This window comes from Ptychodera flava, chromosome 10 (assembly GCF_041260155.1).
Source record: "Ptychodera flava strain L36383 chromosome 10, AS_Pfla_20210202, whole genome shotgun sequence".
Classification (NCBI taxonomy): domain Eukaryota; kingdom Metazoa; phylum Hemichordata; class Enteropneusta; family Ptychoderidae; genus Ptychodera; species Ptychodera flava.
The window spans coordinates 28,507,809-28,535,062 of NC_091937.1; the positions used below are offsets into that span (position 1 = coordinate 28,507,809).

Sequence of the window (27,254 nt, forward strand, 5' to 3'; positions counted from 1 at the left end):
GGGTATTTTCATCACTCTAAGCCCCAAATACAGAAAACGGACGTCTGAGAGATCGTACGGACGAAATTCTGCGCCCGAGACCGAGCATTTTTATTCGTTAGGATTACGTACAGGCACACAGTAGCCTACGATAAATACGCATTACGTTCATAATTACATTGAATTTTATTCGCATGCAACACGAACACTATACTTGTCAAAAAATACCTGCTGCAGTCACACAGAAAATTGGTCAAGAGTTCAAATCAAAAGAAAAAAGTAACAATTGTTTTCGTAAATTTACATAAGAACAATAGTCCTGGCTTTTTTGGCATACTAAAAATAGATTTGTCCCATTCTGTACTGCATACCATCGTGACATTCAGTGGTGGCACAGTGAAGTTACAGGATCTATTTTTGATGGATAATTTGGACGTTAATTGTACCAGAAAACGAGCAATTTTAAAATAATCCAGACTTGCGATGACTGCAACTGTGATGAACAGTTGTGCAGAATCTGAGTGTGTTGCCCGATGCAGGGAGAGCTGGACGCTGACACTGCTGTTACGTTTGATGTCAAATATCGTCGCAGTCGCCAGGAGTCATCCCATTGTTATTTTGAACTTCTTGGTCTACATCGTTAGGACATCCCGATCTGTTATAGCCCAAACTTTGGTAAATAATATCTGACGTACCGTAACTGTGAGGAAGTGTCAATTTGTTTGTGTATGAACGAATACTAATCTTCATTTTAAAGAGCAGTACTAGGATATATCGCGTCTCTATTCCCGCAATATCAAGCAAAGTGCACGGTGCGCTGTCGCCCTAATATTTGTGTGCATCACACCCCAAACGTGCCGTTTCAGAGATGTCTTTCATCATCGATCCCAACTTATTTACACCAAGAGGTGAGTTTCAGACCTACACTTTATCTTTGTATCAAAATTCGGTCTTCGGTCTTTGAAACAAAGTGGACTGTTCCGGTCTTTCTCGAGGGTCTGTGGTTTAGGTAGGCACGTTCAAATGCACCGACCGGGCAATTTTCGAAAATGCTGGTTTAGGGGCCCGTTTTAGCACTGGTATCAGTGCTAAAACAGTATTTTAGCATCGGTGGAATGAGCTCTCGTCCAATCAGAATGGCGCATGGTATAATATAATTAAGATTTCGTTTGTATGTTTTAACAGACGAAGTATTGTGTGAGGGATTACTTTCCACAAATGAGCAAGGCAACAAGAAGTAGCCCCCCCCCCCCCCTAATTAGTTATTTTTGTAAGATAAGCACGTTTTGTCAGATAACCGCCGTACACACGGTTCTCGTGCAAAGCGCCCCAAACGGATGTTTCAAAGTTCAGATAAGAGGACCAGAGGTCAAAAGTTCATATTATTTAACGAAAGCTTGGTGAACAGCTAAATTGTGCTGCAGTGGACACACATATAGCCGCTGAATGACGCCGTCTCAGATTTGAATTTTACGCCCCTCTGAAATATGTTTGCAGCAAAATTTGGACTTTAAAGACAATGCCGGCGGAAATAATGAAGAAGGACTGTCTTCTATCGGATTTGGAGCCCTGTGAGAGAACAAACAACAATGGCGGCGGTGGCAGTGAATTCAATAACAACTGTGGTGTTCTAAGACTAAGTCCACAAGGTATGATCCATGTAAAGCGGATTTGAAACACCCGCATAGTCCACAATCGCTTGTGGTCTGGTTCACGTTGGACAGTCCCTGTGATCCAGAAAAGGGGTACTGTTTCAGGGTCAAAGGAGTCTGTTGTTCGTTGTGTACATGATGTCAAAACACAATGGACATGCGCCTAGCAGTATGGCTCTGTGTGCCACGGCTGTGTGAAGTCTAGGGCCTCTCCGTCGTCTTTTGGCCTTCGCCGAAGGCCAAAAAGACGACGGAGAGACCCTATAGGCAGTGTGTTACCGGTGACCTCGTTTACAGGCTATAACTGCAGAAATGTAGTTCATAGACACTCGAGGGTCTGTGTGTAGCTTGAGGCATTACTAGCTCTGGAAACGCAGCTATCTGTTGGCGGGTTAGCGTGCATCGCTATGCAGGTCATCAAAAGGTAAACCCCGCCACTGTTAGCTGCGGGCCAACTGGCGGCGAAAATGAGTCCATTACGACGCAACAAATTGTGTCGGAACTTTGATTGGAAAAATAAACCAAAGTGAATGTAATTCGATAAAATGACCTATACCTATACACCTTTAGCTAGTTTTGTAGACTACCGATAGATTATGTATGGGAGGATCAAGCAACATTTCGGTGAAATTCCAAAGTCATTTCTTTCCATAACTCCATACAAACCTTTGTAAAATTTGAACACCCCTCCGATCATTGATTGTAAAATTTGACCCCCTCTGAAAAACGGTTTCGTAAAACTCACGCCCCCTGATTTCCACCGACCCCCATCCCTTTAAAAAACGAATGCTCCCTTAGGGGACACAAAGTAACACATTTGATAAAATACTTGAAATCACACTGTCCTGTCACATTTATTAAGAACAGGATAGTGTGACTTCCAGAGTTTTATCAAATGTATAGTGCAGTAATTTCATATTCGTTAGTCATCGAGTAAGTTATAGAGCTATGTTAAAACGTTTTAATGTTTAAAAGAAAGTGATGAAAGAGGTGTGCCCGAAGGTTGGTGAAATTGTGAAAGTTCAGGTTTCTTGAAGATTCCAGCAGTTTTTTGACACTTGAGTTGTGCTGGAGTACATTGTCATGGTGCTTATATATATTTTCGATTAATATGACTTAATCTGACTATGTTTCAGTTAGGGAATATCATAGATCGGCTGTTAATGTTACTGTATGGATACGTAATGTAGAAACATTCTTTATTTTTCCAGAGTGTTCTGCTATTTTCAAATCTCTAAAATATTTGGACAAAATGCATGAGCTTCTGAAACCATTAGAGACACTGACTGAAAAGATGCGTCAACAATATCAAGATAATACATTATCAAAGAAAGGTAAGGTTTCGTTTTACAGCCTAGGGCAGATGTCGAGTTTTAATTGGTATCATGGAATGAATAAGTGTGCGTTTGTGGATCTGATACAAAGAGTACGGTGTTGTATTGCTGGATTGCTGACTGATTATCTTAATAACTAGGAGGGTAATTGTTAGATTAGTGATACGAATGGCTTGCTTTTAGCTCATCTTGGTTACTAGTCCCCATGGACACTGTCCGGGGAGATTTATAGGTTTGGCCATGTCCATGCGTACGTGCATCCATCCGTTCACGAAAATATCTCAGAGTAGAGTGATTTCATTCAAACTTGGTACAAGGATTACTCCTTATGTCATACATATGCACATCGAATTGTTTTGTGATACGATCTACTATGGCGGCCATTCTGTTTCAATTTTTAGCTCCCATAGCCATATGTATATATGGCAATGGAAGCTATTCTTATAGGCTAGGGAAATGTCTGTATGTATGTATGTCTGTATGTCTGTATGTCTGTATGTCTGTATGTCTGTATGTCTGTCCGTCAACATCAAAAACTCCAAAACCGCTGCACATTTCATCTTGATATTTGGTGAGTACATGGATGATTGGCTGTAGATGAGATTTTGTTCAAATGAAGTTGTCATTGCCAAAAATATGCAAATTAAGTGAAAAAATGTAAAAACAGTCAAAATTGAAAATCTCAATAACCACTGAGCAGATTACATAAAAAATTAGCATGTAAGTACTTTGGGCTGACCTGAAGTAATTGTGCTTTTTTTGATTTTTTGATATTGTTGAAAATATACAAATTAGTGCCAAAAAAGGCGTTTTTGGTAAAAAATCTTCTTCTTCATGAACCGCTGGTCAGACAGCTTTGATATTTGGTATACAGGTCCCTAGGGATAACCCAAATTGGATTTGTTCAAATTGTGATGAAATATGCAAATCTGTATTTTTAAGGAATTTTTTTGTCATTTTTGGTCAAAAATTTATTTCATCAAAACCGCTCGTCTGACAGCTTTGATATTTGGTATACAGGTCCCTAGGGATAACCCAATTTGGATTTGTTCAAATTGTGATGAAATATGCAAATCTGTATTTTTAAGGAAATTTTTTGTCATTTTTGGTCAAAAATTTATTTCATCAAAACCGCTCGTCTGACAGTTTTGGTATTTGGTATACAGGTTCCTACAGATAAACTTAATATGATATATAGAATATATGATGAAATCTGCAATTTTGTATTTTTGGTGCAATTTTTGACATTTTTGGTCAAAAAATGTGTTTCTCAAAAACTACTTGTCTGATGCCTTTGATATTTGGTATACAGGTTCCTGGGGGTTCTCCTAGTATGATATAGTGAAATTTGATGAAATCTTCAATTTTTGTATTTTTGGGTCAATTTTTGCCATTTTTGGTCAAAATATTTGTTTCTCAAAAGTTACTCATGTGATAGCTTTGATATTTTGTATACATTTTTATACATAATTATGATGAAATCATCAATTTTTTTATATTTGCAGCTAATGTTGCCATTTTAGGTCAGGCCATCCTGAAATGAGCTATCAAAGATCTCAACCATCTTCATCAATACATATGTCACAAAAAGTTGCTCTCTACATAACACAGCAGAGCTCTGTCGACTATTGGGTCGCTTGTTTTTTTCAAAACCGCTGGTCAGACAGCTTTAATATTTGGTTAACAGGTCCCTAGGATGACCTTAGTGAGATGATTTCATACAGTCAGGAAATACTTAATTTTGTATCCATGTCTATAGTAGCTTCAGGGACATTGGCCCTATGTTTAAGATAATGTTGTGATTCAGTAAGCATTTGAAATGGTAAACTGTATTTGGTGTTGAAATGCGGTAAAAAATAATGAGAAAACATAGCTGAGGTGATTTTAGCAGGTTTGGTTTCCAACAAATATATTCAAAGTTTTTTTCAATGTTAAAGAGTGATGGAGGGGGGGGGGGGGGGTCCTGGCAGATTTTGAAAAAAATCCAAACAAATGTCAATAAAAAAATCAGCCACAGAAGGTTTGTCAAAAAGAAAAGGTGGGATAGTGGGAAAAAAAGAATGTACAGTGTATCGGATAAAAAAGGTGTTCTTCATCAATCTTCCAGACAACCCTCTTTTATCAAATGGTACACCCCTGATGTATTTTTGTGTGCCATTAAACATGCAGTGTATTTTAGTTTAAGATGTCAATCAAGTTAGGTAAGGATTTGAAAGGAATAGTCAAGTTCACCACAGTTTAACTTTATCTCTTGTGTCATCATCCTTGTGTCATTGGTTAAGTTTGTAAGTTGCTCCAGATGTGGATATACCAGCTGTTCTGGAAGAAAACAATGTTTACTTTTCCCTATAGGGTTTCTGAGTTAATGATTGCATGTTGAAATCTCTCCATGTATCTGGTGCATGGGCAAAATGTAAATATTTGTTGCATGTTATGTATTTCAGTCTATGTCAAATATTGTAAATGAAAAATCAAGAACAGTTTGCTGTGTGCTTGTAAAAGATAACATGTATGTCAATTAAATTATATAAAATAATTAAATATTAAATATTAAATTAAATTATGTCAATTAAATATTAAAACTGCCTTGCAGTTTGATTGTCTTAAAATTATCACAGAAGTAGAAAATGAAAAGAAACTAATCAAATTGCTGTAACATATTCACCCTCAGTGTCTGTAGGCCTATACTTAACTATTTTATCATTACATTCAGCTTTTTGTTATATCTTTATCACTCTCCATGGGCCAAGGCACACTTGGGGTCAATGTCATCACTCTGTGCCAGTCTGTGAATGTCAGTCTGTCTGTATTTAGGCCCATGTTTCATACAATTGGTGGTTTGTTTTGATAATATATTTGGTATATAGGGATAACCTAGCAATACAATTTTTTTGACAAAATGTGACATGACTTCGGTGACCTTTGACCTCAAATATACATATTTGTCCATAACTCAGTAACCACAAGTGCTACACCCTTCATGTATAGTATGATGGGACACCTTACATGTATGATGCCACATATTGTACCTCATTAATTATGTGCATATCTAATTTTGAGCAAGCCAATAGAGCCAGAGGTCTGATTTTTGATATATAGGGATAACTATAGGAGAGAATTTTTTTTGACAAATGTAATGTGACCTCGGTGACCTTTGACCTCAAATATACATATTTGTCCATAACTCAGTAACCACAAGTGCTACACCCTTCATATCTGGTATGATTGGACACCTTATGATGCCACATATTGTAGCTCATTAATTATGCACATATCTCATTCTGAGCAAGCCAATAGAGCTGGATGTCTGATTTTTGGTATATAGGGATAACTATAGAAGAGAAATTTTTTGACCAAATGTCATGTGACCTTGATGACCTTTTACCTAAAATATATGTTTATGTCAATAAATAAGTAACTACAAGTGCTATGTCCTTTGTATTTAGTAGGATGGGAGACCTTATGACAACACATGCTTTACCTCATTAATTTTGCACACATCTAATTCTGGGCAAGTGAATAGAGCTAGAGGTCTGATTTTTTGGCATATAGGGATTAATTAGCAATATAATTTTGTTTTCAAAATGTCATGTAACCTCAATGACCTTTGACCTTGATTATACATATATATGCATATCTCAGTAATCACAAGTTCTATACCCTCCAATTTTGATAGGATATTAGACCTTAAATGTCACATCTTGTACCTCATTTATTATGCGCATATGTATTTCTGGCTTGCCAATACTGCTAGAGGTCTGATCTTTTTTCCCGATTTAGAACCATAACTTAGACATGCCTCATGTGTTTCAAATTGGGAACAACGACATAGACCTATTTGCCCACAGATCTCAACATATACACTCCAGTGATACTTCTTAATGACCACATTTCCCTGCCCCATCAAGACTAGTACTCCTATTACAAGTGGGGACTGTCATTGTCAATGACTTGTTTAGTTAATGGTTGTATCACAGTATACGATATTTCTAATTCTGTATTTTTTCCATGTTATATTCTGAATAAATACATTAAACATATTTCACTGTCTCCAGTACATTACATTTACTGCTGAAATCACTAATGTGTTCAAAACGTGAAAACGAAGACACTGCCGCCAGCACGTCTGACCGCAACTTTTTCCGGCTGTCAGAAAGACATGTCAACCGAAAACATGAACCTGCCACATTCAAAACATCGACGCGCGAAACAGAAAAGTTTGACTGCCCAGACCAAAAACATAAAACCACGCCCACCTTCCAAACGCCGACCACCGCACACTTACGCTGTGTTTGAAGCGTGTTTGTGCACAGCTTTTCTCTTGATTTGCTTACTGGTTTACTAGACTTGGTTCAAGTTCATGATTTGTGATTGTGTGAGTTGGGTGATCGCTTGGAATGCAATGATCTGTGTTCTGTTTTCAAGTGAAACGTGTGAGTAGGATATGATTATGAACGCATTGCGTGGGGTGAACGCGATACAGGGAAGTTTCACCCGGCACTCACTGTAGCTGCACAGACTAAATAAAAACTCGTTTGATCGCTACGTAAACCTGACCTGGGCTGCCAAATTTTACACGATGAACTTTTACAGATCATTTTATCTTTCGAAAATTCACCGACTTGAACCAATTCTCTGCTGGTTAATTTACCTTCGTCCTATGACACCCTAATGGCTCAAACGGAGATATAGGAGTGGAAAGGCAATCTTGCCCAAGTTGCAGGATTGTAATGGAAATCTTACTGCGTGGTGGGGATAAAGTTACTGGCGATTTTCTCGTCATGCAGAGAGGTGGCGAAAAGTTCCGTTTCAGCGATCGTGGGTTACGAAATTAATGGCAACGCTTTGTATCGTGTCAAGTGTTAGATATCTCTCAAAGAAAAACAAAGCAAAAGAAAATGACGAATATGGCAATAGTACAGAAGATGTCTCAACCAGTGCCGTCGCACGATGTGTGAGAAGCCGATGGTCAGTTTGGGAATGGACTTTTAAAAAACTGACGCCAGTAGTCTATGAGAAATTCACCGATGAGAATATTGCTCACTGTGATGAATATGTGAATTTGTTTCTGAACAACACTCAAACAAAATCCAGTTCTTTGATTTCCAGTTCTTGCATATTTCACAAAGTCCTATAGTCCATGATTACGAGCCAGGCTTCTAGTTGTTTCTCCCGCGGCGTGTCGATGTTCTGTTCGGGTAAATCCTGTTCATCATCTCACAATTTTTTAAATTTTCCAAAGATGAATGACAGAATGTCCGCCGGCCGCGCTAGTCGACAGGACCACGATGTCTGAACAACGTCTGAGAAAGTTGTTGATCGTGAAATTTGAGGTCAAAATTGGAGGCGTGGTTTAACAGATTTGCTCTGGCGGGTAGAACTTTTCTATTTCGCGCCACGATCTTTTGAGTTTGGCGGGTCGATGTTTTCACTTGACAAGTTGAGTGACAGCTGGGAATATCTTGCGGTAAGACGCGCTGGCGCGGGCCTTTGTTTTCGGACGTTTTGAACACATCAGTGATTTCAGCAGTAAGTATTTTCACTTCATGCACTTTATCCCTTTCACACATGTTCAAATATCTGACCAGAGAACAAACACTAAATAGTCCAGGATGGGAGCTACAGTGTCATTGACGCTATTTTTTCATGTCCTGAGCCATAACTCAGATATGTATCAAATACCGACATTATTCAAAGTTTGTACAAGGACGTTGACCTATGTTATAAATATTCATGTCAATTGGTTTCACAATCTCTCTATCCAAGAGTGCTTTATTGAGCCTTGTTGTTTACCTTACTCTGTTGAACTGTTTTTTATCTATCTCTTTTACAACAGATGCATCAATGATTCTGCAGGGCATAATGCAAGATTGCTTTATAACATTGGAATATGGCGTGTCCAACCAAGAACACCGAAACGAAGACCTGAATCCATGTTCTGAAGGCGATCATATTGAACACCAAACTACATTACACGAAGATTCCTTCCGTTTGATGGAGTGCAGTTCTCATAATTTTGACAACTGTGACGGTGAGATCAGCACTGGGTGTGGTAAAATTTATATGAAAAACAGCAATGATGGTGCACATAGCTTGAACTATCCAGCGGCACAAGAAATTGAATGTGGAGAAGGCGTTGAGACCTTCACACACAACATGTATCGTAAGGGGCTTGCTGTAATCCAGTCTGATCCCATGCCATTAGAACACAGCGAGTACGTTAAAACATTAATTCATGATGGCAGTTTTGAGACACATGTTTTGACCGACTCAAAGATCAGACTACATGAATGCAAGGAGTGTGGTAAAACATTCACAAAGAAAGGCTATCTTAAAAAGCACCAGCTTAGGCATTCAGAGAACAGACCCAATAAATGCGGGAAGTGTGGCAAAAGATTTAAAACGAAGGACGATCTAAATAGGCATATGTTGAGCCATTCTGGTGTCAGACAGCATGAATGTAAAGAGTGTGGTAAAACATTCACACATAATATCACTCTTAAAAGGCATATGTTGATTCACTCAGGTGTAAGACAGCATGAGTGTAGAGAGTGTGGTCAAACATTCACAGAGAAGGGCAATCTTAAAAAGCATATGTCGATCCATTCTGGTGTCAGACAGCAAGAATGTAAAGAGTGTGGTAAAACATTCACACTAAGGAAGAGTCTAAAAAGACATATGTTAATCCATTCCGGTATCAGACCACATGAATGTAAAGAGTGTGGCAAAACATTCACAGAGAAGGGCTATCTTAAAAAGCATATGGCGATCCATTTTGATGTCAAAAAGTATGAATGTAGAGAGTGTGGTCAAACATTCACAGAGAAGGAGAGTCTTAAAATGCACATGCTAATCCAGCCAGAGAAACGACCCAATAAATGCAGTGAATGTTGCAAAAGATTTAAAAAGAAATACAATCTAATCAAGCATATGCTGATCCATTCAGGTGTCAGACCACATGAATGTAAAGAGTGTGGTCAAACATTCACACTTACGAAAAGTCTAAAAAGACATATATTGGTCCATTCTGGTATCAGACCTCATGAATGTGCAGAGTGTGGTAAAAACTTCACAGACAAGTGCAATCTTAAAAGGCATATGTTAATCCATTCTGGTGTCAGACCACATGAATGTACAGAGTGTGGTAAAACATTCACAGAGAAGGGCAGTCTTAAAATCCATATGCTGATGCATTCTGGTGTCAGACCTCATGAATGTGCAGACTGTGGTAAAAAATTCACAGACAAGTGCAATCTCAAAAGGCATATGTTAATCCATGCTGGTGTCAGACCACATGAATGTACAGAGTGTGGTAAAACATTCACAGAGAAGGGCAGTCTTAAAATCCATATGCTGATGCATTCAGGTGTCAGACAGCATGAATGTAAAGAGTGTGGTAAAACATTCACACAGAAGTGCCATCTTAAAATCCATATGGTGATCCATTCTGGTGTCAGACCGCATGAATGTAAAGAGTGTGGTAAAACATTCACAGACAAGTGCAATCTTAAAAGGCATATGTTAGTCCATTCTGGTATCAGACCTCATGAATGTGCAGAGTGTGGTAAAACATTCACACATAATATCACTCTTAAAAGGCATATGTTGATCCATTCCGGTGTCAGACCACATGAGTGTACAGAGTGTGGTAAAACATTCACAGAGAAGGGCCATCTTAAAAGCCACATGCTGATCCATTCTGGTGTCAGAAAGCATGAATGTAAAGAGTGTGGAAAAACATTCATGCATAAATGCAATCTTAAAACCCATATGTTGATCCATTCTGGTGTCAGACAGCATGAGTGTACAGAGTGTGGTAAAACATTCACACAGAAGGGCCATCTTAAAAGACATATGCTGATGCATTCTGGTGTCAGACAGAATGAATGTAAAGTGTGTGGTAAAACATTCATGCATAAATGCAATCTTAAAAGGCACATGTTGATCCATTCTGATGTCAGACAGCATGTATGAAAAGAGTTTGGTGAAAAATTCACATTTAGGTTTATTTTTAAACACTCAAAAGATCACATGAACACAATGGCACAATACCTTGCTGTATAAACACAAAAAAACTGGTGAAAGTTTACCTTAAAAATATTTCTGTGAGGCATATTGATGAAAAGTTAACGTCAGATCATACCATTGCAACAAGTGTTATACACCATTAAAACAGGATGGTGGTCTGGAGAGACATGATGTTGACCATGTAAATATAAGACCTCATGAATGCAGAGAATGATGTAGAAAAGAGTTTCACATGTAAAATATCAGTGTATTAAAGCATTTGAAAAAAAAAATTATACAGAAAAATCTTTCAGCACATGAATCAATTCAATAACATATTAAGCTATTTTGACTGAAGAGAGATAAGGTACACCTGTTCATCTTATTGCATATGAGCCCCTGCAAATGTTAACAGTAGATGTATGCATCTTAGTATCAGACCTCATGAAATAGAAATGGAACATACGAACTGAGGCATTCAATGTCTAGATTGTTCAAAATATTTTACTGACTGTATCCCCAGATATTGTTATCTTTATGGGGGATGTGTCGTCATGTTGTTACACTCATGAAAATAATGCAAGATGTTATTTTGATTTACATATACCGTACTGGCACAGGTTTTAAGCGTACATTTGGTATATGTATATGTACCAAAGACAGCTTATATGGTATGTCAGTGGCGTCTATATGTACATATGTATGTACGCATACATGTAGGTATGCATGTTAGTTTGTGTAGATATCTGTCTGTCCACATCAAAAACTCCAAAATGGCTGCACCAAGCACGTTAGTATTTGATGATCAGATGCATCAAGTAGTGGAGATATGAATTTGTTCAAATGAACATGTCAGTGTCAAAAATTTGCAAATAAGGTAAAAAAGGGAAAATCCCGCCTAGAAGTAATGCTAATTTAATCTTCAAATGTAATCTCATCTGCTTTTCGTTTTATATTACACACTTGTTTTTATGAGTGATTTGTAATATTACAACATTAAGCTTTACGGCACCTAACACTTTTGAGAATTTTAATAAACATGAAAATCCAATTATTCCAAATTAGTTCCAGTCATGTTCAATATTCATATATGCAGGCTTTTGTCTACAAATTGAATATTACGTGTTTCAACATGCTGTAGGGAGACTGTGTTTTATATACTGATTAGAAATATTGAAAAAATTATCAACAGTTGCAGCTTCTGCCCCGACACTAGTTCTACTTGTATGGGATTTTTTTACAAAAATTCATACATTTTAAGACCTTTTTGGGACAAAAGTAATGAACTATTGTTCATATTGGGTTACCTTTAAACTTGATACTCCTCATCCTAGGGTTTCCCCTATCGGATTTGTTACAATAGACCCTTTCCTCAATGTCACCGGAAGTTCGCTTGCGCATGCGTAACTATATGCACGTAGCCAGTTTGACCTAGTTCCGCTGCAGTCACAGTCAAGCCTCTGGAACGTTCGTCGTCTCTCTCCGCACGGTAAGTGTATGCAAAGTTTATGTCTGTATTTTCGGGTGATTTTCGCCGTTTCAATAAAAAATTAGCCACTTTCTTGTGAGTGTCAAAATCATCACACTAATTTAGTAAATTTTCTGTCGTATAGCTTGCAAAAATGTTTGTAATTTCTGACAAAATCGAAGCGGTCGATCGCGTGGTCTGCATTGTGTGAATGGGTCTAACCCAGTTCGATGGCCACAAATCGCCCCTCATGTTATACTAGCGTATTTTAGCACGGCCAAATGCTTTAAAGTTCGATAAAAGCTTAGATATTACGATTATTCATTCTAATTTTCAGTTCGATTGAACTTTAATGTAAGTTAGGCTATCCAACCGCAGCATAATAACCGTTGATATGGCCGGAGCCCCCGGAGCCTAGCTGGCCCCGGGCGGCTGACACAATGACTCGTTGACAGTTCCCAGTGACACTTGACTTGACAGCTGTTTTCTTTCCTTGTCATGAGTCAGTCTTTAAAAAGCCTGTGCTACAAGCAATAATTTTAGTATCCTTTTTTATTTTACAGGCCTTATTACCATCTGCCATGTGCTTTTGTTGTGTTCCTGGCTGCAGCAATGAGATTAAGCATAATCAAGACAACAGGGTTTCGTTTTTCAGTATTCCAAAGCTGCCTCTCTCCAGATATAAGGCTTTCCTGCATGCCATTGGAAGAGAAGACAGATGGAGACCTACAAAATATTCTCGTATTTGCAGTAAGCACTTTGTGAATGGAAAGAAGGTTAATCTCCCTGAATCAGAAAGTTATATACCAAAGTTGTCACTACCAAAAAGAAGCCAACAAAAGCCAAGGCGAAAAATTGCATACAGGGGTAAAATAGTGAGTACACATTGACTAATTTTTACAAAAATTTCGTTCAGTAACTGTTCACTTACAGTTCTGGTTATACACTTCCTTCACTGCAGAACTGATCTACAACTGTTTGTGTAGTAGTTCATGAAATGTTACTTTCTCTTAATATCATACTCGTTACTGTCCAAATTCGTTACTGTCCAAATATTTCTGTACATTTGGTTTTTTGTATCAACTCTAGCAACTCTAAGAAAACATTTCATGTCTGTTGTTTTTTCAGCAAAAGACAAACAGTCTGTTATTGGCAATGCTTGCAGCTGAACCAAATCTACATTACCAAACAGAAAATGACCATGATACATCTACATGTACAAAGGTAGGCATCTCCATGTGCACAGTACAACATGTACTTGTTGTCTTCATTTGACGTGTCATCACTGTCTATTCCTTTATTTATCTATTTATTCATTCATTCATTTATTGATTTTTCACTGTATGCCACACATAGGAAATAAATCAAATCGAACGTAATACCGGTAGTTAACTCAATAACTAAATATGAGTAATGTACACCTGTTTAACTTGGAAATTTATTTTTCCATTGCATTTTATCTTACAGACAGGGCCAGACTGTGAAATACCAAATGATTATCCATGTAAAACCAAGAGTATTGATCAGTCTTATTCTGAAAACAGCCATTCTTCTTGCAAGGTAAGATTAACTTACTTGTCTCTTTATCTGTGTACATACCCAACACAATTTCAGTAAACAGGTCAAAAAGTTGTACTTTGGATTTTACGTGAACTATTACTTTTCTCAGAAGAAAAATGCTGCACAGCTCAGTAAGTTTTTATGTCACACATTCCAGGTCTGTTAATTACCTGTATTTTAGAAAAGTACTGACTTTATTGGATCTATTTGCGGGAAGTTAACTGAATGAACCAGGACTAGAACACAATGATTTTCCAGAAACATTCAGAACACATTGTTATTCTCATGAGAAATATAACATGTTATTGCAAAGTTTAATTTCTTTTTTATTGTGATATTTCATTTTTTTCAGATGACTGTCTCATCTCTTGACGCCAGCACACAGTATGATGTCAGTGATTTCCTTCCACTACCATCACACTCCAGCAGTACACACCGGGATGAACATGATTACTGTTTTAAAACGGAAATGCCGGAAATGCCAAATCCGTGTTCAGGACTTGAGTCTTTGAGGTTGCACAGTGCTAGACTTGCTTCAAAAGTAGAAGAACAGACTATAGAGTTGAATTCTTTGAAAGCAAAAAAAGGAAAGCTGCAAGGCGAAATAGATAGATTCAGGAAAAGGGAATTTTCACTTGATAGCATTAAAGTTGATGACAAGGCTATTCAATTTTATACAGGCTTTCCAAGTTATGCTGCTCTGCTTGCATTTCACAAATTTGTAGAAAGAAAAGCAGAAAAGTTACAGTATTGGAGAAATTCACATGAAGCAGCAAAATCCTATGATTATCAGAAACAGCAGAAGCTAAAACCTGGACGTAAGCGTAACAACTCAAGTCTAGATGAATTATTCATGGTACTGGTAAGATTGAAAGTAGGACTCTTTGTTCAGGATATAGCCGCCAGGTTTAACATAAGTGTAGCTCATTTTTCCAGGGTTTTTACAACCTGGATTAATTTTCTGCATCACGAGTTGAAACTTCTGTTTCCTTTTCCCACTCAAACCCAAATTACGGAAGCTTTACCACAGGAATTTGTGCAGTATCCCACAACACGGGTAATCATTGATTGCACAGAGGTTTTTGTTGAGGTGCCGTCATCTTTATTGGCTCAGAGTCAAACATGGTCAAACTATAAGCACCATAATACCTTCAAGGCACTTGTAGGGATCTCTCCCAATGGTGCTGTGACATTTGTTTCTGATCTGTATGGGGGAAGAATATCAGATAAAGAGATTACCAAGAAGTCAGGTTTATGTGACTTGTTAGATTCAGGAGACAATGTGATGGCAGACAGGGGATTTGAAATTAAGAGTATTCTTCCTCAGGGCGTAGATCTCAATATTCCTCCATTTAAAGGTCACCGGGCACAGCTGACTGCAACTGAAGTGCAAGACACCATGGACATTGCCTCTGTTCGCATTCACGTTGAAAGGGCAATAGGAAGAATAAAAAATTATCATATTTTGGATGGAGTTTTACCATTATCTTTGACCAAAGTTTCAAATCAGGTATTTACTGTTTGCAGCTATCTGACAAACTTTCTCCCACCATTACTGCCACCCAAGAAATGAAAACTTGTCAAGAAGCATTGTCTTTGGGTACTGGATATGAAAATGCATTGAAACCATTGTATATATTGAAACAATATTTATTTCAGAACTTAATTTTTCAAGTTTGTAAATACATGAGTACTTTTGTGCACTTTGTAAATTAAATGAAGGTTTACAGTGTTCTGTAAATGAAACATTTGTCGCATGTCATTTGACAATTCAGACATAGAAAAAAATGTAAATGTACAATATAGCTGAATTCTTGGCATGTCAAGAAAGACTGTAAATATTCTCAGTGAACTCAAAATTCCTGAAATATGTCAGTGAACAGTTGCATCACAATAAATATTGAAAACTATTTATTCCTTCTCTCTCTGACTATTACCTTTTACATCCTAACCTCTCCCCCTCGAAAAATTGATATAAATTAAGTGATAAATACCCCTCAAATGTTGAAAAGCAAATAAGTGTAATCTGGAATTGGATAAATTTGATCAAAACATTTCCATGGCAATATCATTAGATCAGCACAATGTATCATTAGATGATGACAACTTGTGAATTCATAACATCATTACTATTAATAAGATTGAAGACTAGTACAAAACTTACAATTTAGTTTCTTGAGTTCAAAATAAACACTTCCCCAGAGCAAATTACAACTGAAAAAAACACCATTTTCATAATGTGATAACATCCCAAAATACTACTTGAATTTTCATTTCCTGACAAAAGGTTTCCATCCCCCATGACGGTAGAGTTGTACTCCCCTCTTGACGCGACCTGTTAGAATTTCTGGAAGGAATGCCCTGCGATAGAAGTGGTTAACAGCAGGAAGAATTTTACTGTACCATGCTTCTCTGTTAAATTTGATTCGCTGAACAAACAGGTCACAATCCTTGCCAAACCATACTACAAAATCTACCCAGGGCAATCCAGACACATACATTTGGGCTTGAACTTGAATGTAATAGTCATGAGGCTCTTTTAGTTTGACTATACCATTACTTATTTCTAAACAAGATCTCTTTTGCTGAGCAGCATTTTCAGCAGTCATGCCCTGAAGTGATGAGGGACATTTAACTTCTAACCCACCCCTGGCCTCAGAAGGATCTGCTTCAGTAGGATCAACCACTACCCTGTCAAGACTAGCTCCATAATCAGGGTTGTCTGAACTTAGCATTAGTCCTACTTCTAGTACCTTTATGTTACTCTTTCCCTGTTCTTTCTTTAGAGTCAGGTATGAATTAACAGCATTCTCCTCATTTGTTCTGCCATATTCAAGAGCAAATGTTGTGACCGCAGGTTTGTACATGATTGAGTTCAACAGTTTATCTGGGTCAGCTCGTCGTTTCATGAATTTGCCAAAATTTGATGCAGTCATTTTTGTCCTCCGTATTTCCTGCCACGAACTATTATCCGCCTGTCCTCGTGTTTGTTTCTCAATCTCCTGAATGTACTCACTTGTGCAAGTTCTGGCATTTCTGGCAGCAACGTAATCAACAATTTCATGAAATACATGTGAATCTATATTGTAGTCATCATTGAATGGCAAACTACAAACTTCAGGACTATTTTCGATAATTTGGACGTCGTCATCACAGCATGGAATCTCATAACCTGGCTCTTCTGTAATCATTGATGAAGGAACACTGAGACGATCTGGCATTGCTGAAATATCATGGAACAAGAAAAGTGATGATGAAATACCGGCTTCTTTGAAAGTGTCACATAGTGTATGAACACTTTCTTGATCGAGACTTCTTTGATGTTGAGCTCTGGGATCGTACAGATTAATTGATGTCTTCTTGGTGTAATCTTGACCATATTGATACTTGCGGATTGTAAGTGATTGTACTGGTTCACTGCTGACTTGTAGGGTCCTCGGTTTCGTCCATCGGCACAGTTCACTGGTGCAGGAGACTGGCTCTGCCTGTTGCTTTAGACCTTTCCGGCTAAAATCTTCAAGTGCGAATAGTAAGGCCGTTGTGTGGTTGCATTTTCCCAATCCATCGATACCTTTTCTGGAAAATAAAAATAAAGATATTCTAATTTTACAATGTGTTTCACTCTTGGATGTAAGTGATGAATCATATGTACAAGACAATTCAAACATACAGAGTACTTTGATGTTTTTCCCATTATTTATGTTATGTATGTCAATATTCTAGTTACTTGTTCTACTCCCCTAAAGCATGTTGATACATCCATCATTTACTTTGCCAACACTGCCCGTTTTTTGTTTAGATTGTATTATTTTTGTTTACAAATAAAGTTGAGTCAAGATTAAAATTCACTTCTAAACTAAAAAAAATCATCGCCCTTTACACATACGGTAGAATCGCTGTTTTGACAATCAAGACACTAAGCATTTCAAAATGTTTGAGAGATGGAACAGTAAATAACTACAAGTCACAGGTACCGCCCCTTCAAATAGAGTACCTGTATTTTGGTGACATATTTTCAGTATTTTTTCTGTATGTTCATTAAAGAATGCCCCTTGTCTGATATAACAGTGTTTGTGCACGTAGACGTTGTTTTTCGATACACAAGAAGTTAGCGCCCAATCAAAGCGATATGACCTTTCAATAAAACTAAACAAAACCTGACAGCCACTCGCTAAAAGGCTAAATGCATCGCCATACAGAACGTGTACAAGCCGTTCACTTCACTCAACCACGCCCCCTTCGAAAACATCGACTGCCCTGCGTGGTTTCCCCTTATTATTTCACTTCATCCGGATTAAACTGTAATATTTATGTATCGAGTTGAATATTTTTATAGTCAAATGTTGAAGATTTTGTATACTCAAAATACAAATGTAATGTTCGACAAGGCTGATACATCGTTGACGCGACGCGTCGACGTCGACAATCATGACAAGGCAATGACAAGGCAACACAGGAAGTGAAAGTTGTAACTTACCCAGCGGGACAGTCGCAAGCAGCTTGTTGTATCGAGCCCTCGTCATTCAGTCTCACAACAGATCGGTAGGTTTTTCTTCTCATGCTTGCATGTACTCTAGCTTGTACAACTGTTGAATGTTCTTCATGAAGAACTAAGATCTTGTTGATGTGGCCCTCCGCAAAAAACTTGAACGCCTTGAGTTGTTTGTACCCGACTTTGCCCAAAGCATGCGTTGAGTTTGCTGCGAATCCGTAGCCTCTACCACTCGGGTAGGTTGGTCATTGGAGGCACTCCCAACAGAACACGTCAAGGAGTGGCAGGGCTCGTTTTCGCAGCAAGCGTTGAGTACTTCTCCGATACGACGACAAGGTAGTGATACAACTGCACAAATGTAACTTCTGGAATTAATCGGAGATCGTTCGACCAATTTTTTCCCTTCGTTGATGATAGTAAACCATCGACTGACCACTGTTGGTCATTCGTGAAGTCAGCTGGCGGTGTCGGAGATACGCTCGCACGACATGATGCATCGCTGTCATTGACTCCACCGCCCGACGCATTCGCCGATCTCTCGCCGTTAACTATGGTCAGCACTCTCGCAATCAGGTCATTCTTATTGCCACCAACCTTGAGACCTTTAGACTTTAAAATTTCTTTGAGTTGCTTCACAGTCTTCTTACGAAGCGAGTCCAATTGCGATGTGTTGTCATCGATCGCCATAGCGCACCTAACGTGAGGACGTTGGCAAGGCGACTTCCGCAGCTGAACTAGGTCAAATCGCCATGCAAATGTATGCTAATGTCACTTCCGGTATAATGAGGAAAACGTCTATTATATTTGAGGCAATTTTTCTCGTTTTTGGTCTAAAAATCATTTTCTCTGAAATAGCTAGTCCGATTGCTTTAAAACTTGTTATGCAGTTTCCAAGGTGTAAACTTACTTAGAAGTATACTCGCTCTAGCCTGCCATATCGAATCAAATGTGAGCCAAGTGTCATTGAAGCTATGTTTTGTAGAATATTGCTGACACTATCTAGCTTCATCTTGGTGAAATAAAACCAAAACTTTACAATAAATATAGCTCCACCTTATTCTTTGGCAACACTGCAATGAAGAATGAGGAAGATTTTTGTATGCTCATGTTAGTATTACAAATAAAATCACAGTATGGGCGCTGTTAGAATAAAATGTTTGAAAAATGTTTTGCCTAATTTTTTGCCTAAATTTTTGTTTTGCCTAATTTTTTTGCTTTTTTCAGACAAGTTGCATTGTGTAGATTTGTTTTATTTGCAACTGTGTTGAGATAAATTTATCTTTTTTCAAAAAACAAAAAAATGTTTTGCCTAGCATTTCCTTGTGACCGGTCGGTCATTGTGTGGTAGATGCGTAAGCACCGAGGTAGTAATTTTGCTGACTGTATCCAGCTCATGAATATTATATATTCAAATCATTAAATTACACTTTCAGATAATTTCTTGAGCGACATGTGAAATCGATGTCAAAGGTCATCGATATCACGTGGTATTTGTCGAAAAACGTTGCTCCCACACTGATCTCTATCCAACAAAAATCAGACTGCAATTATTGTGGCACATACATATTCCGGAGTTGTATTAGGATTCATCGGTACTTGCAAAGCTGCAAGCTTCAGGATTGGCAGATGCCTTAGAAGTTAACACCTGGCAAGATGTCAAGTTTGTGGTGCCGCACATTTCTTTCCCAGTTTGCGGTTTTTATTTCATCTCAACAAAAAGAACCGTCTCAACAAAAAGAACACGGTTATTGGCAGAGGGGAGCACAAACGCACGAAAGAAAACCGAAACATATCGCTGACAGACTGTAAGCAAAACAAAAAACAAAAAAGTTGTCCGTTACACGGTGAGTGGCTCACTTCATCTAGCTTTATATTGTCTGATTTCTTTCGCTCCTTTTACTCTACATGCTTTTTAAATAGAGCGAATGGTCAGCTGGTCTGTCTTCTTGCTTCATTACTGAAAACCATTTGCAAAATGTCAGGCGAAACCGTAAAGTTAATGAAAGCGACTGAAGGAAAGGCAGTGCGGAGATACGCCTTGAACAAAGTGCCTATCGACATGGCTGTGCATTGCAGCAATGCATCATAATTTTCAGTCGAAGCAACATTGGATTTGAAACAGTGTATTCATGTGATATGCTGAAAGAGTATGGCGATATGTTTTACCGTTTTATCTCCACTACAGGCCTCTTTACGGACTTTGATCTCATATATCATGACATGGTAATCCCAAGCTGCTGCCGTTCAAAAGTGCGCGATTGAAAGAAGTGTCACTAAGGCTGCGTTTACAAATAATGGTAGGGGAGGCTGGAGGAATACCGATCGAAATCTTGTTTTTTTCAGATCTCCCCTCGATACCATCAAAAATGTTCAAGTCCCCCCCTCGTCTATATGATCAAAATTTTCAAGTCCCCTGCAAATCTTCATATAGCTACATATTTATTAGGGATGCACGCAAAGAAAAAATAAACAATGGCATGTATTTCGCAGTTCTTCCCGCAGATGTTTAACACTGCCTGTTATTAGCAGTTTGTAGAGCCATATTTCTAAGGCATGTTCTTAAATTGATTTCAGTGGACATTTTTGATTTACCAGTCAAAGCTGGCTTGAATTAATCCGACTCGATCTGGCCAGGCAAGTGGCACCTGCTGAAAAGAACATAAAATGGCGATCATGAGAGAGTATACAAATTGCGAATTCTTCAAGCTACATTAGATGCTACTTATAAGTTTAAAATAGTGGAAGGTTCAAATATTCCATAAAATAAACATTTATCTCTGAAATGTTTGGTTGAATAACGGTTAATTTGGTAAAATTATCTAATTCAATTTAGTCACATTTTTTCATTTAAATTAGAGTCTTTACTGTACAAAGTTTTACTTCCTTGTCACTTTTGTTTTAATACTTTTGTGCTAATGCTAGATGACAATGTGAAAGCATGATGACACCATCTTTTTCTTTAATCTTTAAAAGTTTGATCATTCTCATTTACCACGATTAATAAGGTAAAGGGCGACGAATTCGGACGCGCACACGCTTTAGAACAATTCTGCGCAGATTTAACTCCAGCCTGCCGCAAATGGGTTATTTTGTAGCGCATGTATTTAACATCACCTGTCATTGTTGAAATTGCGCTTTTACATAATTTTTGGACCCAGTCTCTTAGAAATACATGTGACCTTTAACCTTGTCATATTTTGACCCCCTAGGAAGCTGGTTTTTATTCAATATGAGCGCAAAATTAACATTTCTCTTCCATTTACATGGCGCATATTACGCATTCACCTGAAGATATTGTAAAAAGTAGCGTGGTGACACCCTTTTATTAAAAGTGTAAACTAAATGGTATTATGTCAGGATTTTATTCGCCAAGTTTGGTCAAAATGACACCATTCAAAGCCACAGGAAGAAAGTTTGAAAATTATGTAGTGATATAATTTCAATATCGTCATTTTGTAATCGATACTTATGTTAAAATTTCTTTACAAACATCATAAAAACTATACATTCGATAGATATGGATCTTAATTCTTGGTATTTATTAAAATTAACTCATTTGCTAAGCGTTTTATAATTGCTTTTTTCAGTTTAAGTGAATTATATAATTTTATTTATTTCTAACGACGCCATTTTAACGTCCGTTTCCATGGAAACGAGCCTGGTGACCCCCATTTTTTATTTCATTTTTGCACTTGCACAACTTCCAAGAATATTTGTGCAAAGTTTCAAGAAAATGACACCACAGCCTAATTTTGACGTAATTCGTAGTACTTCACCTTAAAAAATCCCTGATAACTTTCAAGTCTTCTGGTCTTCCATGTGTTGCTTTCTGGCCTGATCTTGTGTATAAAAGTATCTTTTTCTGTCATGAGCGTCACATGAACTGAACTACTCCATATAGTCAGAGCTATAGCTGTCTCTGCCGTCATGCAGCGACAGTGACACTGCCTGTAGGCAGTGGCAGGGCAGTATAGTTGTATTAACTTTGACAATTTTGACAATGATTTTGTTAAGTTTATATTGCATTGGGATTTCTTGTTCTACTTCCATCAGCATGTTGAACTGTCCAGTATTCAGCTTGCAAACATAGCCTGTGAATGTAGCCCGCATTTGTATAATTGATAAATGACTTTTAGTCTGGACTCCAATTCAATAATCATCCAATAACACGATTGAGCTAATTTGGGATAATTGGATGGTGAAGTAATGCTAATTTAATCTTCAAATGTAATCTCATCTGCTTTTCGTTTTATATTACACACTTGTTTTTATGAGTGATTTGTAATATTACAACATTAAGCTTTACGGCACCTAACACTTTTGAGAATTTTAATAAACATGAAAATCCAATTATTCCAAATTAGTTCCAGTCATGTTCAATATTCATATATGCAGGCTTTTGTCGACAAATTGAATATTACGTGTTTCAACATGCTGTAGGGAGACTGTGTTTGATATACTGATTAGAAATATTGAAAAAATTATCAACAGTTGCAACTTCTGCCCCGACACTAGTTCTACTTGTATGGGATATTTTTACAAAAATTCATACATTTTAAGACCTTTTGGGGACAAAAGTAATGAAATGCGAAAAAAATTGTTCTAATTCTTGTTAAATTATTACTAACATTAGAACATTTGGATGACATTGTATGTTGATAAATTTTCATTTAATTACCGGCCAAATCTTGGAATCGTAAAAAAAAACCCCTAAATTTTCAGGTCCCCTATAGCCAGAGCAAATGTTTCAGGTCCCCCTCTACTACCCCAAAAATTTTCGATCCCCGTGACTTCCTCTTGTCCCCCTAACCATGCTAACTGTTTTGTGAACGCAGCCAATCGTCTTAGTTTACTTTGTTTGACGTCTTCTGAATATATTCTTAAGTTATGTGACAGTTGTTTGTGTCTGTGGCAGAGTTATCTTATCTAGTGATGTATGAGTGACCATCTGATCATAAATAGTTAAGAGTTCGCATTAAGATGGCAGGGAAAGTCAAAGGTAAGATCGAGTCTTTGTGAAAAACTTCAGTTATTTTAAAAGGACATCAATAGCATGAAATGCCGAAGAGGAAGGTTTGTCTGCAACCTGAAGTCAATTACCCACACTATTTCTATATGTTTGCTAGAACCTGTGACTGGGCTCGTGTATCACACAAGGCTAACGCACTAAGTTAAAGACAGAATGGGCTCCGCGGATTCCACAATACTACTGCCAGTGGCCAGTTGTTGATGTGGACTCGTATTAATGCCCGTGGAGAAAATGAAGTTTCAGCAGTCGTGATTAATATTTTCAAATGGACAAGTTTATACTTCCTGCCTAGAGTTAATACACTTTGAATTTCAAAATCACTAAATTTTAAGAATATCTTCATCAAAAACTTTGCACGTTGGCCATGCTATGTCGTCCTTCAAGATGGGAGAGTTTACCGAAAATGCACTACGTCCTACGGATATCACTTTCTCTTTTCATAATTACTGGACCGTTCAATCCATAAAAAATCTTACCATCAATTAAATGGCATCATGCATTTGTACCAAATGTTTAGTATTTAATCAACCGATTGAAATTTGTATAAAAATCCAAATGAAGGCGAAGTTATTCAGACTGAAATAATGTTCTACACGTAGTATAAAGGTCTAGATCGTGTTCTTGCAAAGGTCATACTGACCACTACATGAGTAACGCTGCAATCAGACACTTGCCTTCGGTGTATGTTTTCGGTAATTCGTCATGAAAGACACCCATTAAGACAAAATATGCTTTTCGTCGATATTTAATAGTTGCAACATATTCGCACGTTTTCAAGAAGTACACATTAGTCATGTTTTGAAAAATAATGTATCTTACGATTATTTGAACAATTCACATAATGGAACAAATCTTGTATAACTATTACAGGGTCCACTGGCCGCTTTGCCTGTACCGTATAGCTACAGTAGAACAGCCTACATTTTTCATGTTAACTGACCCTGTAACAGGTAAGTCAAAGGACGTAAACGCATAGTTATTGGTTGGAATTATATATATATATATATATATATATATATATATATATATATATATATATATATATATATATATATATATATATATATATATATATATATATATATATATATAATTCTTAAGGAACTGTCCCAGGCATAGTAGGGAAATCATAAATATATCTAACCAGTGTTTGTCTAAACTTGGAACGAAAGTAATGTTTTATCATATGACAGTAATATATTACACTTCGGAATCGATAGTTTGTGATTCTAGTATGCCGCAAATGGCAGGTTGGCCTTGTTTTAATATTTTCATGTCCTACATTAGCTGAAAAACCGTAATGCAAGGTTTAGAGCAAACAAAGAATCAATTGGTTTCTTTATTGAAGTCCTGGAAACTCTTCATGATAGACCGCTAAATATAAGAAATAAATTTCTAACTCCACATTTGATGAACATTAAACCGGTTTGTGTCCCGACTGTGAATAAAATGGAAAGTCAGCTTTTCTTTTTCGTTGTTTTCCTTTCTTTGTTCAAAGTGGTATTGGACGGTATCCGTTTCGAAGGAATAAAAACTAACACAGTAGCGTAACGTTCGAAATTGCTTTCGCACAGGAAGGAAACTATTCCCAGAAGACACTGAAGTTTCATCGTGCCTTCGCGAAGACATATACCAGTTCGGCAAGCGATGCAGGGAACTTGGTATACAGTACTTTGGTATATGTTGTGGTAATCGTCCTGTCCTGATGCGAAGCTTGGCCGAGTCTCTTGGCCGATCACCGCCCTCCAGTCGCTTCTCAGCTGACATGTCCAAGCATTACGTCTATGGTACTGACACCAAAGTGAAGAAAGACGTCGCTGATGAAAGCATGAAGCTCTACCACACCATCGGTGAAGTCCAGTAGCATATACATTTTAGATTGCATATTACAGCAACAACGAGAACAAAATTGCAAGAGACTAAAAATATGGTTAATAAGCTTTCAGCGGTCATTCACAGTAAGCGTGCGATCACGAAAAGTTAGATAACACAACATTTCAATGGACCTTCTATCCAGCGACCGAGAGAAATGTTATATTTTCGCCGCCTCAAAAGTAGTTAATGTCCACCCACTTTTGTACGTCGTTATTGTTCTCTGATCGGTTGATAATACAATAAAATTTTACAGTATAATTTCAGTTTGTCATGATATTACTCTTATTTTCGTATCCATGCAAACTGCAGCGCCCGCAAAGAATCAGATTTTTGTGTACATAATTGCGCAAACTAGCGGTTGTGTTATGGTAAACCTTGCAACCATTAATGGACGAAAACTATAAAGTTTCAAGATTAGTTCACAAAATTTAGTGCCAGCCCTCAACTTTATGATTGACACGATTGGAACTAATTTGGATTTTCATATTTTTCAAATTTCTCAGACGTGTTAGTTGCCGTATTGCTGAATGTTGTAATTTTGCAAATTAGGCCTACTCATAAAAACAAGTGTGTAGTGTAAAAAGAAAAGCAGAGGTGATTATATTTGTAGATTAAATCGGCATTACTTTACCATCCAAGTATCCCATAGTAGTTCCAATCGTGTTGATTTTAACAGGATAAGGATCAATTGAAATCAAGGGGTAACAGCACAAACTTGTTTTAACGACGTTTTAAGCAGCATATACAAATAAAGAGGCATATGAGTATTCAATGTTGAGGTTCGTGGTGGTTTCAAATACTTTCATTTTGCCACCCTGGTGCTTTTGCGTTCGTGAATTTTCATCTAAGGCCATAAAATCATATAAACTTCATATGCCGATGAAAACTCACTTGACAAGTCATAATACTCTACCTATAAACTGGAACAAAACAGAGAGAAAAGTCGTGTCTTCTACAAAACCCCTATGAAAGTTTTTGCTGTATTTGATGATCGATACTGAGCAAAATAATCATAGTCAACTAAGCTATAAATCGAGAAAAGCTGTACGGTAATTGTCATGATATTATCGCATATTGACACAAGTAAGGTCCTCTTTTACAGGGGCTTTGTAGGGCAGGTTGACCTTTTCAAAAGCATTTATTTTTGTTAGTGACAGGAAAGCTAGCTTAAGTGAAACGTTACACGGAATGGAAGAACAGGGTGTGCATTTAGTATGCGTAAGTTTCATATAATCTATTCAATCAGTTTATGACTAGACTTATCGCAAGACCCTTATCTTGCAAATGACGTTTGATGATCTGAGGTCGATACTGATATTATTATCTACGGATATTCAATCCCTACTGAACTGAACTGAACTGAACTGATATTTGTCCTTAGTTTGATCCCTGACTACATTCCGGGCCGAGCAGTGATGGCGCTCTTGATAAAAGCGTACACCATTGCTACGGTCACCTAGAATGCAAAGCCACAACAATATATCCGCCACAATCCCCCTTTAAATGATTTCATGAGAGAACAAAACATGGCCAACAATTTTCCACAGAATTTACGATGCATATAAGAATAAAAGTATTATTTTGCATCATTCTCTCATATACAATCATGTAGGTACATTTACCGCCCTGATTCAAATTATTTATTGGTATCGTGAACATTTACCCTTTCCAAAATTACAGTCAGTCACTATAATTGTTGGCATACAGTTACAGACCTACAAGTTTCATCAAGCGCGTCATCACTGTTCTGATTATGATCGAAAATTCTTCAAAGCAACGGTAGATCGATATGTTCATCAAACATGAGAGTTTTATTCGTACACATACTGACAGGAGAATTCATACTTATCTCACAATG

At 37.5% G+C, this 27,254-nt stretch overlaps 2 protein-coding genes and 1 long non-coding RNA gene across 4 annotated transcripts; 2 read left to right on the forward strand and 1 right to left on the reverse strand.

Moving 5' to 3' along the window:
• Positions 1–1,424: 1,424 nt before the first annotated feature.
• Positions 1,425–15,910, forward strand: LOC139142393 (zinc finger protein 665-like). 2 transcript variants are annotated; one of them, XM_070712310.1, is made up of 7 exons: positions 1,425–1,628; positions 2,843–2,965; positions 8,802–12,461; positions 13,004–13,315; positions 13,569–13,664; positions 13,908–14,000; positions 14,353–15,910. In XM_070712310.1, exons 1-3 carry the CDS (start codon positions 1,499–1,501, stop codon positions 10,937–10,939), a joined length of 2,391 nt encoding a protein of 796 aa, XP_070568411.1. In that variant the 5' UTR covers positions 1,425–1,498; the 3' UTR covers positions 10,940–12,461; positions 13,004–13,315; positions 13,569–13,664; positions 13,908–14,000; positions 14,353–15,910. The 2 variants fall into 2 exon arrangements, with proteins under 2 accessions (XP_070568411.1, XP_070568410.1); XM_070712309.1 differs by having other exon boundaries at positions 8,802–13,315.
• Positions 15,911–15,982: 72 nt separating this feature from the next.
• Positions 15,983–18,691, reverse strand: LOC139142396 (uncharacterized). Its single transcript, XM_070712316.1, has 2 exons — positions 18,478–18,691; positions 15,983–17,576 (listed from the first exon to the last, which is right to left on the reverse strand). Exons 1-2 carry the CDS (start codon positions 18,558–18,560, stop codon positions 16,271–16,273), a joined length of 1,389 nt encoding a protein of 462 aa, XP_070568417.1. The 5' UTR covers positions 18,561–18,691; the 3' UTR covers positions 15,983–16,270.
• Positions 18,692–24,389: 5,698 nt separating this feature from the next.
• On the forward strand, positions 24,390–25,654 carry LOC139141462 (uncharacterized). The gene is made up of 2 exons (XR_011554184.1): positions 24,390–24,471; positions 25,096–25,654. It is a non-coding gene; the product is annotated as an uncharacterized lncRNA (long non-coding RNA).
• The last annotated feature ends 1,600 nt before the right edge of the window (positions 25,655–27,254 follow it).